This window comes from Vicia villosa, linkage group LG7 (genome assembly GCF_029867415.1).
Source record: "Vicia villosa cultivar HV-30 ecotype Madison, WI linkage group LG7, Vvil1.0, whole genome shotgun sequence".
Classification (NCBI taxonomy): Eukaryota; Viridiplantae; Streptophyta; class Magnoliopsida; order Fabales; family Fabaceae; genus Vicia; species Vicia villosa.
The window spans coordinates 50509890-50526392 of NC_081186.1; the positions used below are offsets into that span (position 1 = coordinate 50509890).

Below are 16503 nucleotides of genomic sequence, written 5' to 3' on the forward strand. Positions count from 1 at the left end.
ACTTCCATTAGGTATATGTAGGCATGAGGTTCATAGGAATCTTTGCAAGCAAACAAAACACCAAAAACAGTCAGTTCATTTGTCATTCTTTAATTCATTCCCTCTCCTATCACAAAGGAGAAACTTTCCCAATAATCAAGCAACAAAGAAACCAAATTTAAACACAAACAGCAAAGGGTTCCCTTAGAGTACTACGAATACTTAGGGTGCTAATACCTTCCCTCTATATAACCAACCTCATAGACCCAAAATCTCTATATTAGGTGAAATCCCCACACCTAAACACTTCAGGGTAGATTTAGATTTTTCCCCTTCCTCCTCGTTAGGATAAATTAAAATTTCTACTGTAAACCGCTCCCAAATTTCAAAGGACTGGTTGAAGGTCCCGAAAAAGGCGCGAACATGTGGCCTACCTCAAATATTTCACCGGCTTGAAATCCATTCGCGAGTGGAATTGGGGGGGCAGTGTGCTTAGTTTACATATACCACTACCTAAACAAAGCATGCAAGTGGACGAAAAAGCAGATGACAAGCTTGTGCACCCTACTTACGATAATTTCTAAATCCAACGATTATGTTACAAACTAATTTTTATTGTTTAAACTTGTTACTGATACTTTTTTTCTTATTGGTTTTCAGGGATGGATCCTGGCTCACTATTACCGGATCCATGGGTTTGCACGTTTCTAGTCCTACTCTCATGATTGGCCATATGCTTCCTGGTTTATCCCTAGAAGAGGGAATGATCATATCGTGTCGTACAGTGTGTACATTGATCGTACTCATCATGACTACATAAAATGAAGGTCATACGTTGCTCACATGAAGAAAGTTCCATTTGACCCCATTTTGTTATACTCTAGATGGTGAGCATGTGGGACCAACATCATATTCAGATATCTTCTTGAGCGGTGCATGAGGCATATTGGATGCATGCAGATCATTCCCAAGTCACCCTTCCAGGCTACTTCTATCAGTATTGTCCGCATAGACCTTGATGATATTCTGGCGGATTGGGAGAATCATCGGGTACTGGTGGAGTATCGGACTCATGAGGCCACCTCTCAATGGAGCTATGTTGAGGGGTACATGATATGGTTCTATAAAGTGTCACACCCTTACATGACACGGGACGCTCCTATGGCAACTAGACATGCTCATGAGAAGCTCTTGGAAGATCAACAGGAAATGGACGACCATGTCGTTGATGTGTTGTCGTGCTGTCAGGCCATTATGTGGCTTACACGTCAGGGCATCGAGTCCGAAGTGTTTGCGAGAGGTAGGGATGAAGTGGCCGGCCTAGCAGAGTCCATTCTTTCTGAGGCACGGAGTGCGGTGGCTTACCGTAGGCAGAAGAGAAACCAGAGTGTTAAGGTTAGCATACACGGTAGAGTGTGCCTTTTATTTGTATTTAATTTATTTTTAATGGATTTTGAGAATAATGATTGTACAAATATATTTGGTTTTTATAAATCATATTTGAGCATTAAGCCCAATAGAATTCATCCATTCCTTTCCTGAAATAAAGAGTGTTTATAGAAATACTTATGGATTACTCTAAAGAGATTATCACATCGACAACGTGAGTAAACTCATGATTCTCATCCGTCCTTGCTAAGATCTGCCAATGAAGTATCCGTTTGAACTCAAAATTTTTCACTTATTTGCATTTAATGTGAGTGAGGAAGCTATTAAGTTACTTATAGAGAAGAAGAAAATCTAAACAAAAAACCCTTGCTAAATCTTTGAAAGTGGAAAGGACCAAAGGAGTATAGAAGTAAGAAGGATGGGATATCTTTGTCCTTGCAGACCATAGGTATGTCTCAGAGCTAAAGGCATTAGAGTAGGAGTCAAGGATGTTATGGACCCATTGAGACAAACACTGCAACTGAAATAATCATGATTAGTGTAATAATGCTTTACCTCCACTATCTTTACCATTCAATTAGTATTACTTTTTCAGAATCTAACAGAATGAGGCAAATATTCCAATTGGTAATCATATTATTATTTCAAATGCATATGAAGAGTCTTGAAATTTGCCTTTGATACATATGAAAGTAGTAGAATTATACAACATTTTGTATTCTGTTCACTTTAGTTTTGTAATTTCCTGTGGAACACAAATGTATCACTTTTTTATCTGTTGTTCTGTTTTTCTTTTCCACATTTATAGTGTACTATTGTGAAATTGTCACTGGTTATTAAATAATAAGAGAATCTTTGTTCAACAAATTAATATATTTGGTCCAAAGATAAATGTTGCCTAATTATAAACTTGTATTTCTTTGGATGAGAAAATTATATACTTGTACTTGCCGACAATAAAATTAAGTATATTAGATTAGTTGACTACAAAGATAAATGGTGACTCACTTCAATCAGAAAGTCTATTTGTTTCATTTTTAAAAAAAATTAATTTTTATAATATTATATATTATTATTTGTAAGAAAATTACAAAATATTTTCTTTTTAAAAAGACTGTAAATAAAAAAAAATTGATTTAAATAATTTTTATGACATATTATTTTAAATATTTTATCATTTTGTTATAAATTTTTTTGGATATTAAAAATTACAAAAAAAAATTATTTAAATTTGAAACTATTTTAAATTAATATTTTTCAGACTCCCCAGAATTTTTAAGACATTAGATATAATATGAGTCAATTATGTTATAAAATTAATATTTTAATTATTCGTCTCTCATTCTTCATCAAACCGAATCAGCATCTAACACAACTTGTAGAAAAATCTAAAAAAATCAGAGCAACAATAGAATCACAAGAGAGAAAGAGGTTTTATTTTTGTGTAAAATTTTAAAACTAAAAATAGTTAATTTTGTAGGAGACATCAAATATTAGTTGTATGTGAATTAAATAGAGTATGTTAGTAAAAAAATAAACAATACATTAAAAAAACGTCTTAGAAAAATAAATTCGAAAACAAAATTTAAGATGATTTTATATCTAGAAATAGAGAGAGAGGAAGTATGTTTCAAGGGGTCAAAGGAAACAATATAGAATTATGCTCCCTATGCTATTGACTTATAAACAAATATTGCTTGAAAACCAAGAACCAAAAATATTCCATGTACATGAAACACACATTTCAACAACCAACTTAATCAATCCTCTTACTAACTTTAAAACCCTCTAAGTTTTAATCAATTCCAACCAACTTCAACTTCAACATCTACCTCATTTATCACACACACACACAAAAATTTCTCTCTTTTTTTTTCTCCAAATATGTCTAAAAATAATGTGAGAAAACAAGTTTTAGAAAAGAGCACAAATTTCAAAGATACACAAAAAATATTGAACCAAAGTTTTTTCCATAATAGAAATAATAACCTCAAGAAAGTGTACCCTATAGGGCTTCAAAAAAGCACTTCTTCACTATCTTTATCTTCAGTTTCATTATCTTTGTCACAAAACTCAAATGACTCTTCTCAAGCTGATTCTTTGACTCCTTTGGATGAAAAGATTTCATTGGCACTTCGTTTGATTTCAGCTTCATCACATGAAAGAAGAGAATCAACCGTTGCTAAAACTATACAACAACAACAGTCAAGTCCAGTAGTGATCACTGAGCCAGGGGAATTGAAAAGATGCAATTGGATCACAAAAAATAGTGGTATGGTCAATTTTATTAGTCATATATAAGAAAGTAACAAAAGGAAATAATTTAATCAATTTTAAATTAATTTTGATTATCATGCAGATAAGCTATACATAGAATTTCATGATGAGTGTTGGGGAGTTCCAGCTTATGATGACAAGTAAGTATACTATTTAGTCCCATCTTAAGTTATGTTTGGTTAATTACGATTGCAGTATGACAAATTAAATACAGGTCATTTTTTGTCATGGTTTAATTATGAAAAATATTTTACGAGACTATTTTTAGGCATACAGTTAAATTTTGGGTCCTCTGCTACTCCGTCTGCCTTACACGTCCTTAAAGACGGCTCTGACTATTATAATAATTAAAATTTGATTTTTGCTACTCCGTCTGCCTTACACGTCTTTAAAGACGGCTCTGACTATTATAATAATTAAAATCTGATTTTTGGTTTGATTCATGAAACAGTAAATTGTTTGAGCTGCTTGCAATGTCTGGTTTGCTCATGGATTACAATTGGACAGAAATTATAAAAAGAAAGGAACCACTAAGGTAACATTTTGTTTAACAAGTTATAGTTTTTTACATGTTCTTTTCTTTGTATAAAGTATATAATTTTTTTTTATGTAGAGAAGTTTTTGCTGGATTTGATCCTTACATTGTTGCCAAAATGGAGGAGAAGGAAATCATAGAGATAGCATCAAACAAAGCACTTTCTTTAGCTGATAGTAGAGTTATGTGCATTGTTGACAATGCCAAATGCATAATGAAGGCAAGTTCATAAACCATATATTCACATTTTTTTTCTTCTTATTTTATTAGTTTAGTTAGGAGATGAGTTTTGATGTAATGCAACCCTAATTTCGGGTTGGGTCAGGGCGTATTTTATCATTCCAACCCCAAGTCGTCCTAAAAAATCCATTTTCATCGGATTCAAGATGCGGTTAGGTTATCCCGCACATATCCATGCTCGTATATATAAAATAAGAAAACATCTTTATCGTAATTTCTATATTACAGTTATAAATTACTATTACTATAATAAAAAATTATATGTGTGTGCGCGAGCGAAAAAATAGGGTGAGTATCAACATTTATCATTGGCTCAATTTTTAAATTTTTAAAAAAAATTTAAATCAGTAAATTTTTCATGTCAAAGTCAGAGCGAGTACTCACAAATGTAAAACTCCTTTATTTTGTGAAGTTAAGACCGCATAGATATGTCCTCCTCTAACCTCGTCTAATAGAAGTCCCGTGTACTCGACCATCTTTTACTAAGTTTCTAATTAATTACTTGTTAATCTTTGTCAACAGGTTGTTAGGGAATGTGGATCATTTAGTAGCTACATATGGGGCTTTGTTAATCACAAACCAATAATAAACAAATACAAATACCCAAGAAATGTGCCACTAAGGAGTCCAAAAGCAGAGGCACTTAGCAAGGACATGGTAAAACGTGGATTTCGATTTGTAGGACCAGTGATAGTGCACTCTTTTATGCAAGCTGCAGGGTTAACCATTGATCATCTTGTGGATTGTTATAGACATAGTGAATGTGTAAGCCTAGCAGAAAGACCTTGGAGGCATATCTAACATACATACACTCATTCAATTTCGCAATTTTCAATTTGGTTTTGTTAGTGCAATTACTCAATTTTCCAAACATGTTGAGCAAGATACTCTTTCCGACCATTATTATAAGCAAAGATTCTCTTTTTAGGTTCAGTAAATAATGAATGTATTTGGTCTACTATGTAGACCAGATACACTCATTACTCAATGAACTTAAAAAGAGAATATTTGCTTATAATATTAGTCAAGAATGACACTAATGTTGTAATTTGTATAATTTCTATTTTTTCTTGTATATTTTGGGTTTTGGTTTTGAGTTGTGATATACAAACATAAAAATTGACACATTATCCTTGACATCATATATTTTCTTGGAGCTATATAATCAAATTATTCTTTAGTAGCATTCCTAGAAAGAAAGTGCCTATAGTAGGTATGGTGTATGGTCAAGTATATTATTACATACTCTAACCAACTTAACTATCAAATAATAAGCTAGTTAGTGAATTTTAACTAACTTAACTACCAGATAACAAACTAACTTGTATATACATTGTGAATATGCTAAGTATAGGAAAATTATTATAGAATGCCTTTGAAATTATAAAATATGGATAAGGAAATTCCAGGACTATTATCGGTCTTTGCTATTTCAGGACCTAAAATGTGATAAAATGACTGATGTTTAGAAGAGTAACTGCCATGATCAATATGACTTGAAGAACAATGCATAGTAGTATGTATACTTGATGCAGTAGGCTCATTTGGTGAAAGACCATAATGAGGCGAATTGGACGCGGTAAGCTGATTAGAACTTGAACTAGTTTCATGATTAAATTAAGGCATTAAAATTGGTCATATTTCTCTTGAATGAGATCAGAAACAACATGATCTTGGTTACACTTGTCAGGCATGGTAGTTACATTTTAATAGCCATGCATAGTGTTGCTAGATTCATTAACAGATGAGGTAGGTTTGTTCCCTTGTGAATGATATGTTTCTGGTTACAAATTTCAACACTGGCCATATCTATTATTGTGAGTGCAATATCTAGATTAATCTCGCCATTACCTCCATGATTAAATCATGTTCCATGACCAAATTTGAGATAGAAGTCTAGCATTTGAGATAGATAACTCTTGGCCTCACTAATTGGGAAAGTTCGTTACACAAGTGTCATTCTATTTAAGTGTATGAAAATCCAACCTTTGGAAAAATGTGACAATTGTGAAATACGGATATCAAACATCTCTTTACATACAGTTTATAGAGACGTCTAATATCAACAACTTTTATAAAAATAAAAAATAAAAAGTAGTCATATTTAAAATTCAGTTCTTATCCACGGAGATTTTTATAATTTCAACGGGCAATGGTGATTTTATTTTTTATTTTTTTTAATCAAGATAATATTAATGGAAAAACTAAGGGTTCTCCAATCTGTTTATACGATAAAACAAAAAAATAACCCGACAAAACAACAAGAATGAAAATTACCAACCAATTAGAGTTACGAAAGAAAATCCAATGGATCCTTAGTAAACTCGTAAACACTATAATTGGAGTTAATAATTTATCTCAATATCGACCATTTTCAAACTAAAACCTTTATATTCCAAACCGTATTATCAACTTTCCAACCATCATTCCTAAAACAAATTCTGTTCCGTAACAACCAAATAGACCAAGAAGTTGCCAACCAAACTACTCCCCATTTATCCTCCCTAACCTTTTTGTTCTTACAAAACAAATATCACTCCATAAAATGTGCAAAGCACTCCTCCTCAATACCAACCAGTTTTTCAATCCAAAGAGCAATCTCATTCCAAATAATCTTCACCACTTTACAAATCAAAATCACAAAAAGCACATTTTAAGGAGTTAGAATGAAAAGAAATACCTCTTTTGTTGGAAGTCTATTCACAAAAAGTCTCCAACCAAAAGCCTTGATTTTATAAGGAACCGCCATTTTCCAAATCCTGCCCAAAAACTCATCATACCTTTTCCGAGGGCCAAAAGGAATACGAAACCTAGCATAATATTGATAACAAGAAGCTACGGAAAATTCCCCTCCCGATTCCACGGACCAACTCACACTATCAACTTCGAACAACCCAAATGCAATATTGGCTAACTTAAAATGAAGAGAGGAAAGTGAAGAACAAATCTCCGGTGTAAACAAACTCTCTTTAATGCCAAAATCACCCCAACACCAAGCGTCTTGAATCCACCCCCCCCCCCCCCCATGCCACCAACCGAAACTTTTTTAAAGCAAGACAACGAATAAAGATCCGGAAACTCCTCCCTAAGAATGATTCCGCCCAACCACCTAGCATCCCAAAACGGCGTGTAAAAACCATTACCAACATTAAATTTGCCAGAAGCCACCGTAGGATCTTTCATTGAAGAAGCACCTATTTTGATAATATCCTTCCACCAAATAGATTGAGATTTAGAAGCTTTCTCCTTAACCTCTCCACAAAACACTTTCATGGAATTATCACCATAGCGAGCTCTCAAGACTTCAAATCAAAGATTATCATCACCTTGCAAAATTCTCCATCTCCATTTTTTAAGGAGGGCTAAACTAAAATCCAAAATATTTTTAAGGCCTAACCCCCCCCCCCCCCCCCCGGCCCAACTCAAAAGAAAGACAAATGTTCTTCCAACTCATCCAATGAATCTTTTTCTTTTCCTCTAAACCACCCCACAAGAAATTGTAAGTATCAGAGTGCGCCTAAGAGGGGGGTGAATTAGGTTTTCAAAGATTTATCCGGTTTTTAGAATACTTGTACTTATTTTTGGTTAAGTGTTTGAAGGTTTTTTGAATGGTTCTTTTCTTTTCTTGATAATAGTGATGAAAGCGGTAAATTGCGGAAAAGTAAAGAACACAATGATGTATACTGGTTCCCCTCACAATCCGAGAGGACTCCAGTCCCCTTTCAACATGAAAGAGATTTTACTATTGTTAGATCTTTGTACAAGCCTAAACCAAGACTCCTCCTACAATCTTCTAACAAAACCACCAAGAACAATCCTCTTGGATTTTTCACTAACTTGTTTCCAACAATCCTGGACAACAAGATCTCAACTACCAAGAACAATCCTCTTGGATTTACTATCTTGATTATGAGAACAATCCTCTCACTAATCAATAACCCTTGCTTCCAACAATCCTGGATAGCAAGTCAATAATAATGAATATATTTGAGTAGAAATGTTAATGAACATATATCAATCTATAAGATTGATCTTCTCTTTCAAGCAAGACAATTTACAATGATATAATAGTGCTCAAGTGTTTATGTATGAATGAGAAACTTTTCTAACAATGTGTAGAAAAGGTTTCAATGAAAGTTAAGTATGAAACACTTGTATGAAAATATATGATGAAAATATATGATCAAAAAGGTGGTAAATTGTAATGAAAGAGGTGTGATTTAAATTTGAAGTTTATGTTATTTATATAGGTATTTACACCCTTTAGAAAGAGTATAAAATGATCAACCAATGCAATGTTTAAGGTTTGAGAATATATTTTCGTTTGAGTGAAAACATGCAATGGAAAAACACACTGGTTCAGTAGGAACCGGTTCCTGCCTGGGACAACCCGGTTCCTGCTGAACGTTACAGCAGAAATATTCAAATTTTGAACTGAGGAACCGGTTCCCACCTAGGGACAACCCGGTTCCCCATAGTAAACCACATAATGCTGAAAACTGAGAATGCTGGGAACCGTTTCCCATCTGGGACAACCCGGTTCCTGGAACCTTTACTTAGGATTTTGACTTTGAAAAAGGTTTCAACAAGAGTTTACTTTGGAGTGAAACTTATACCATGCATATATAAGTTTGAGTATGTATGAATGGAAGTTTATATGATTTTTTTAGCACTAAAAAATATCAATGTAAAAGGAATTAGCTTGTACCATTATGACATGAAGATCAATCAATCAAAGCTAATCTCCATGAAATTTGCAATCTTGAACCATAGCTAATTTGATCCTTTTGCTCATCCTTTATTGATGTATACTCATGATAGTTGTCTTCATCAAAACATAGTGTTGTAGAAGCTTGCTTTCACATTCTCTCCCTTTTTGATGATGACAACCTTTGAAATATGAAGTGTAATGTTCTTATGTGAATGCTCCCCCAAAATTTGATAACTCCCCCTTGATCAAAGCTCTCCCTCGATTTATAGAGAATATTATTTCTTTGTGGCTGCAAATGTTAGAGACAAGCAAGCATACACATATACACAAATATCTTCTCCCCCTTTGTCATTTTCAAAAAGGATGGGAAAAAGATAAATTATTATAAAATATGAACACAATTAATTCTTTACCTATGAGTTTTACCTCATGAGTGACTTCATCAAACATTCATCTTTGATGAATATTATTTTGAAGCCTTTGTCACAAAGTTGGCTTTTGATTAGAAGATTTTGCTTTAGTCTTTCAACATAAAGTAAGTCTTCAATTGATATGAAATTTAGTACTCCAACTTTGTCAATGCCAAGAATTCTTCCTTTAAGGTATTCCCCATATGTGAAATCACCCTTGGACTTTATAACTAGATTTGAAAGTTAGTTTAAGTCTTCCATCAAATGCTTAGAACCACCACTTGACAAAAACACCATAGATTTTAAGTGGTCCTCAAGCAAACCTACAAAACAAATTAAGTTTGATTTGGTACCCAATGTGCTTTGGGTCCATCATAGTTAGTTCCTTTCTTCACCCATACATAATGTCCACTAGGAACACTAAAGTTCCTTACATAACAAGCATTGGGTGTGTGACCAATAATACCACAATAAAAACAAGTAGGTTCAAAGTTACTTCTATATCTAGAAGGATGAGATTTCTTTTTAATAACTTTCTTCTTTTTAGGATAATGTTGCATTACTTTAGGCTTGATCACTTTCTCTTGAATTGGTTGGTTACTAGCCTTGACAAAGATAGTCTTGTTGGATCTTGGTTTATCAAATCTAGAAAAACCAAGTCCGCTCTTATCATTGGAGTATCTTTGTGTGCTAAGAACATTTTCCAATCCAATTTGCCCTTTTTCATATCTTTCTAAAACACGCTTTAATTGGAAAACTTTGAAGGAAATTGATTCGCAATTCTTGCATGCAACATTATCTTCTTGAACACTAATCATTTTTCCTTTGTCATCTTTATGTTCTTCTTCAATTATCTTAACCTTCTCTTCTAAAGATGATATTATTTTCTTTTGAGATGAGATAGTTTTATAGAGAATTTTGCATTCTTTTAATAATTCATCTATTGCACCTTGTGCATCAATATTATAAAGAGAAAATTCATTACTAACCTCATCGTCTTCATCATCGGAGTGGTGGGTTGCTACCAATGCAAGATTCACATGTTCTTCATCTGAAGATGAACTTATTTCATTGTCATCCCATGCTACATATGCTTTCTTTGATTTTTTATCCTTATTTTTCTTGAAGTATTTGTTCTTCTTTTCAAGTTTAGGGCATTCACTTTTGACATGTCCTCTTTCTCCACATTCAAAGCATTTAATCTTCCTTGTTGGTGCTTCCTCTTTAATGATCTCCTTTTTCCCTTCTTTTCTTAGAAATTTTTCAAACTTTTTGATAAACTCATTATCTTCTTCACTAGTGGATTCATCCTCTTGATTGCTATCATGATGATTGACTCTTGTCTTCAAGGCAATATCTTTTGAATCCTTTATTTGAATTTCATGCGTTTCAAGTCTTCCGAGTTCTGTTTCATATTCTTGAAGTTTACCGAACAAGGTTGCAGAAGTCATCTTTGATAGATTCTTTTTCTCGGATATCGCCGTTACTTTCGGTTGCCATTCTCTTGTTAAAGATCTAAGCACCTTTAGATTTAGTTCTTCGGTAGTGAGGGTCTTACCAAGTGCCTTCAAGTGATTTGTCAAATGAACGAATCGTTTTTGCAATTCGAGAATAGTTTCTCTGGGCTTCATTCTAAACAGTTCGTATTCTTGACTTAAGGTATTCAATCTTGATCTTTTAACTTCGGTGGTACCTTCATGAGTTTCTACAAGAGTATCCCATATTTCCTTTGCTGTTGTACATGCAGATACTCGGAAAAATTCATCCATACTAAGAGCACCTTGAAGAAGATTGATAGCCTTTTTGTCAGCAAGAACCTTCTTTCTATCATCATCATTCCATGAAACTTTAAGCTTTGTTGATTCAACACCATCGACAACAGTTGTAGGAACAAAGGGACCATTTTGGACTGCTTCCCATACTTCTTCTCCTTGTGCTTCTAAGTGAGCCTTCATTCTAATTTTCCAAAAGTCAAAATATTCACCACAAAACAATGGAGGCTTGTTGTTAGAACCACCATCTCTGAAAACCGGATTTTGATTTGCGGAAGCCATTCTGGATCTTTAGGAACAAGTTACATATAACTTGCTCTGATGCCAAATGTAAGTATCAGAGTGCGCCTAAGAGGGGGGGTGAATTAGGTTTTCAAAGATTTATCCGGTTTTTAGAATACTTGTACTTATTTTTGGTTAAGTGTTTGAAGGTTTTTTGAATGGTTCTTTTCTTTTCTTGATAATAGTGATGAAAGCGGTAAATTGCGGAAAAGTAAAGAACACAATGATGTATACTGGTTCCCCTCACAATCCGAGAGTACTCCAGTCCCCTTTCAACATGAAAGAGATTTTACTATTGTTAGATCTTTGTACAAGCCTAAACCAAGACTCCTCCTACAATCTTCTAACAAAACCACCAAGAACAATCCTCTTGGATTTTTCACTAACTTGTTTCCAACAATCCTGGACAACAAGATCTCAACTACCAAGAACAATCCTCTTGGATTTACTATCTTGATTATGAGAACAATCCTCTCACTAATCAATAACCCTTGCTTCCAACAATCATGGATAGCAAGTCAATAATAATGAATATATTTGAGTAGAAATGTTAATGAACATATATCAATCTATAAGATTGATCTTCTCTTTCAAGCAAGACAATTTACAATGATATAATAGTGCTCAAGTGTTTATGTATGAATGAGAAACTTTTCTAACAATGTGTAGAAAAGGTTTCAATGAAAGTTAAGTATGAAACACTTGTATGAAAATATACGATGAAAATATATGATCAAAAAGGTGGTAAATTGTAATGAAAGAGGTGTGATTTAAATTTGAAGTTTATGTTATTTATATAGGTATTTACACCCTTTAGAAAGAGTATAAAATGATCAACCAATGCAATGTTTAAGGTTTGAGAATATATTTTCGTTTGAGTGAAAACATGCAATGGAAAAACACACTGGTTCAGTAGGAACCGGTTCCTGCCTGGGACAACCCGGTTCCTGCTGAACGTTACAGCAGAAATATTCAAATTTTGAACTGAGGAACCGGTTCCCACCTAGGGACAACCCGGTTCCCCATAGTAAACCACAGAATGCTGAAAACTGAGAATGCTGGGAACCGGTTCCCATCTGGGACAACCCGGTTCCTGGAACCTTTACTTAGGATTTTGACTTTGAAAAAGGTTTCAACAAGAGTTTACTTTAGAGTGAAACTTATGCCATGCATATATAAGTTTGAGTATGTATGAATGAAAGTTTATATGATTTTTTGAGCACTAAAAAATATCAATGTAAAAGGAATTAGCTTGTACCATTATGACATGAAGATCAATCAATCAAAGCTAATCTCCATGAAATTTGCAATCTTGAACCATAACTAATTTGATCTTTTTGCTCATCCTTTATTGATGTATACTCATGATAGTTGTCTTTATCAAAACATAGTGTTGTAGAAGCTTGCTTTCACAGAAATTACCTTGAATACTCGTGAACTCTTTGACCATATTCGACGGCATTTTGTAGAAAGACATTGTGAAAATAGATAGAGAACAAAGAATCGAGTTCAAGAGAGTAATCCTACCTCCAAGATTAAGAAAACGATTTTTCCACCCTGATAAGTGTTTCTTCATTTTGTGTAAAAGAGGAACCCAAGACGAATAACTCCTCGGGTTGACGCCAATCGGGATACCAAGAAAATTAAAAGTACTAGCATCCATCCTACAAGAAAGAACATATGAAGCGGCTTCCCAAAAATTGCTATTAGAATTAATATCAATCAATTTACTCTTGTGATAATTAATGTCGAGCCCCAACACTAAGTATCATCCGCAAATTGAAAAATATTAACCATACACCTCTCCTTAAAGGCAATACCGCAATAGTCTCCAATCTCTATAGATTTCTTCACTAACCCCGTCAAAGCCTCCGCTACCAAAACAAAGAGGAACATTGAAAGAGGGTCACCATGCCTCAAACCTTTTTCCACCCCAAACTCTTTAGTAGGACTACCATCAACCAACACCGATATTTTTGCTTTGAAAAATCAAAAGATCCATCCATCTTCTCCATATCAAGCCAAAACCCATTTTCTCCATCATAATTCTTAAAAAATTTCAATTCACTCTATCGTACGCCTTCTCAAAATCCACTTTAAAAAGAAGACAATTCCTCCCCTCCTTTTTAGTATAATCTACCACTTCATTAGCCACCAACACTCCATCAAATAATTGACGGCCCGGCACAAAAGCACTTTGCACGGAGAGATAATGGAATTCAAGACCTTCTTTAATCAACTTGCCAAAAGCTTCGCAATTGCTTTATACATGCACCCTATTAAGCAAATAGGTCTATAATCGTCCAACGAAACCGAATTTGGAGATTTCGGAACCAAAGTCAAAAAATAAGAAGCCACCGCTTTAGATAACTTCTCCGATGTGGAAGCAATTAAAAAACCACACGAAATCCTCTTTAAGAAAAGCCGAACAATTTTTTATAAATAAAAAGGAGTATCCATCCGGTCCCGAACTCTTAGAAATCCCACAACCCCAAATAGCCTTTTTAATCTCCTCCTCTTGAAATGGATTCTCAAGCCCTTTCCGCTCCTCCAAACTAAGCCTCTTGAAAGGAATCCCTTCCAACACTCTCCTAACACTTTTCGTTTCCGAAAATTTTCCCCCAAAGTGACGCCACGTCTCCTCCTTCACCTCTTCCACCGACTCAAATAAAGAGCCCCAAAGAATTAATAGGACCAATATGACTATGTCTTCTCTCCTTCATGACCTTATGAAAGAAACTACTATTATAATCCCCCTCCTTTAACCATTTGACTTTAATTTTTGAGCAAGCATACTTTCTTTAATTCTCAAATTCAACTAAAATCTACTAAACGCTTCTTTCCTCTCTAAAACAATCTCGAAGAGATTGTCATCTAAATCCACTTCCAATCTCTCATCCCCAAAATTAATAGCCTTCACATTCTCCTCCACTTCCAAATCTATCTTACCAAACACATTCTTGTTCCACGACTTTAATCTTCCTTTTAGAATTATAAGTTTTTCTTTCAAAATAAAATCTCCTCTACCCTCCACCTTAATCTCTTTCCACTCCTTCTCCACAAAAGGCATAAAAGATTTAAGCGAGAACCATTCATTGTTGAACTTGAAAGGTTTAGGGCCTTAATTTTTATTATCCAAAACAAGCCAAACGGGACAATGATCTGATATGTCTCTATCTCTAATTTTTTGACCAATCACACGCCATCTACCAACAATTGTATCTGATAAGAGAAACCGATCTATACGATTCGTAGATTTTCCATCTCCACTATACCAAAAAAAATTCTTTCCTTTACACAGAATATCCACCAACTCACTTTTCTCAACAAAATCCGAAAAAGAATTAATATCTCTTAACTCAAATTTGAGAATAATGTAAATGAAATTGTTATGGTTTAAAAACTCTAATGAGGTTAGTACCTCTTAATTGTATGGCTTATGAGGTTAAGATTCAACAGCTCATGCGTACGAAAAATAGCATCGGCTATACTGGATATATAGCACCACTCATTGTCTTAGGGGGTTTTGGAAACTCTATTAAAATTGAACCTGATGTAGAGGAATCACTTATTGTTTCTCTTGGTTCACCAAAACATTGTTTCTTAAAGGAGTTTAAATTGGTAACCTAGATTTTTAATCCATAATTGTTCACTGACATAACTAATAGTTAGTATATGTATGTTAAACCCACCTTAGGTAAACATGATATAACGGATTGCCAAAGTATAATCACATCTTTTATAAAACGAGTTTTTTCTTAACAAATGTGCTATAAAATTATTTTCTACACTAGTGGATATTTACATATAGAATCAAGAATCAATGCATAACACTTTAAGACAAACAATTACAAATCTTTCAAATATTTAACATCTCATTTCCACTCACGTAGGTGAGGTGCAATCAATTCATACCCACTAACTACCACAAGTGAATAGAACTCAAGTATTCATTATCTACCCTACAATTTTATTGTACAGCCAAAAATGAAAACACAACATGTAGGATCGTGAACTAGGTTGTTTCCTATGTTACTTTCATGGTATGTATAATATCTATGAATTAACAAAAACTGGTACTGAAGCAGACAAAGTACACTCCTCCATCTCTATGGAAAATCCATATATTCCATCACTTCTTCTCCTACAGGACATCACTCCATGAAAAAAAAAATTGTATCCATCCCTTTTCCTGGCCAAAGTCATCTTGCCTTCTGCCACTGAATGTTGGCATCAACTCTATATCTAAAGAACACTTGAGAAGAAAATGACCAAAAATCGTCCAACTCAAATACAGACAACCCATTATCTTCTCCCTTTTTATCTATTTACATCAAATGATCATTTACTTCTTTTTGTTTTCTAGTGATGTTTTGTCCATGTTTCATAAGTCAATCCTTTAAACTCACTTTTATTAATGAAGAAACTTCAATAAATTTGTTGAACAAAAGGAAACCCCAACTCCTCACTCATGCCACTAAGTTGGTCCTCTCATCTGAAGAACGGGCAGAATTGAAATCCACACACACTAAATTGAACTACTATGGTTACACCAAATAATGTGGGACTTTAGGATCTTTTTATTACACTCCCTCACGCTCAACATTCTTTTTGGGCTTGGTATGTGAATATTAATGGTGGGCGGCCCATAGTCCGATCAATAGGCTCTTTTTATTATTATTATTATTATTGAATCTTTAGAATCTTTTTATTATTATTGAATCTTCTTCCATTAATGAGGACATGCTCTAAATTACTGGAGAATTCAACAAATATCAAAGAAATATCCCACGTCATAGTAAGAATCCCACCAAAAGCTACATAAGGTATATACGAGAAAACCCATTTTATTAGAGCCCTGCAACTCGACACCAACAAATTTCTCCACAACTTCTCATTTAGTCTTTT

At 34.0% G+C, this 16503-nt stretch overlaps 1 protein-coding gene across 1 annotated transcript; it reads left to right on the forward strand.

The window, feature by feature from the left end:
* Nucleotides 1–3175: 3175 nt before the first annotated feature.
* On the forward strand, nucleotides 3176–5600 carry LOC131617213 (uncharacterized). Its single transcript, XM_058888552.1, has 5 exons — nucleotides 3176–3640; nucleotides 3728–3785; nucleotides 4097–4180; nucleotides 4259–4400; nucleotides 4943–5600. The coding sequence occupies exons 1-5, from the start codon at nucleotides 3253–3255 to the stop codon at nucleotides 5219–5221; spliced, it is 951 nt and encodes a 316-aa protein (XP_058744535.1). The 5' UTR covers nucleotides 3176–3252; the 3' UTR covers nucleotides 5222–5600.
* The last annotated feature ends 10903 nt before the right edge of the window (nucleotides 5601–16503 follow it).

What these genes read in the sequence shown, in the direction of transcription:
- LOC131617213 (XM_058888552.1), top strand. Translation starts at nt 3,253, where the DNA reads ATGTCTAAAAATAATGTGAGAAAACAAGTTTTAGAAAAGAGCACAAAT. An exon ending in AAAAGAAAGGAACCACTAAG is followed by an intron (nt 4,181 to 4,258) that starts GTAACATTTTGT and finishes TTTTTTATGTAG; the next exon opens with AGAAGTTTTTGCTGGATTTG. An exon ending in ATGCCAAATGCATAATGAAG is followed by an intron (nt 4,401 to 4,942) that starts GCAAGTTCATAA and finishes CTTTGTCAACAG; the next exon opens with GTTGTTAGGGAATGTGGATC.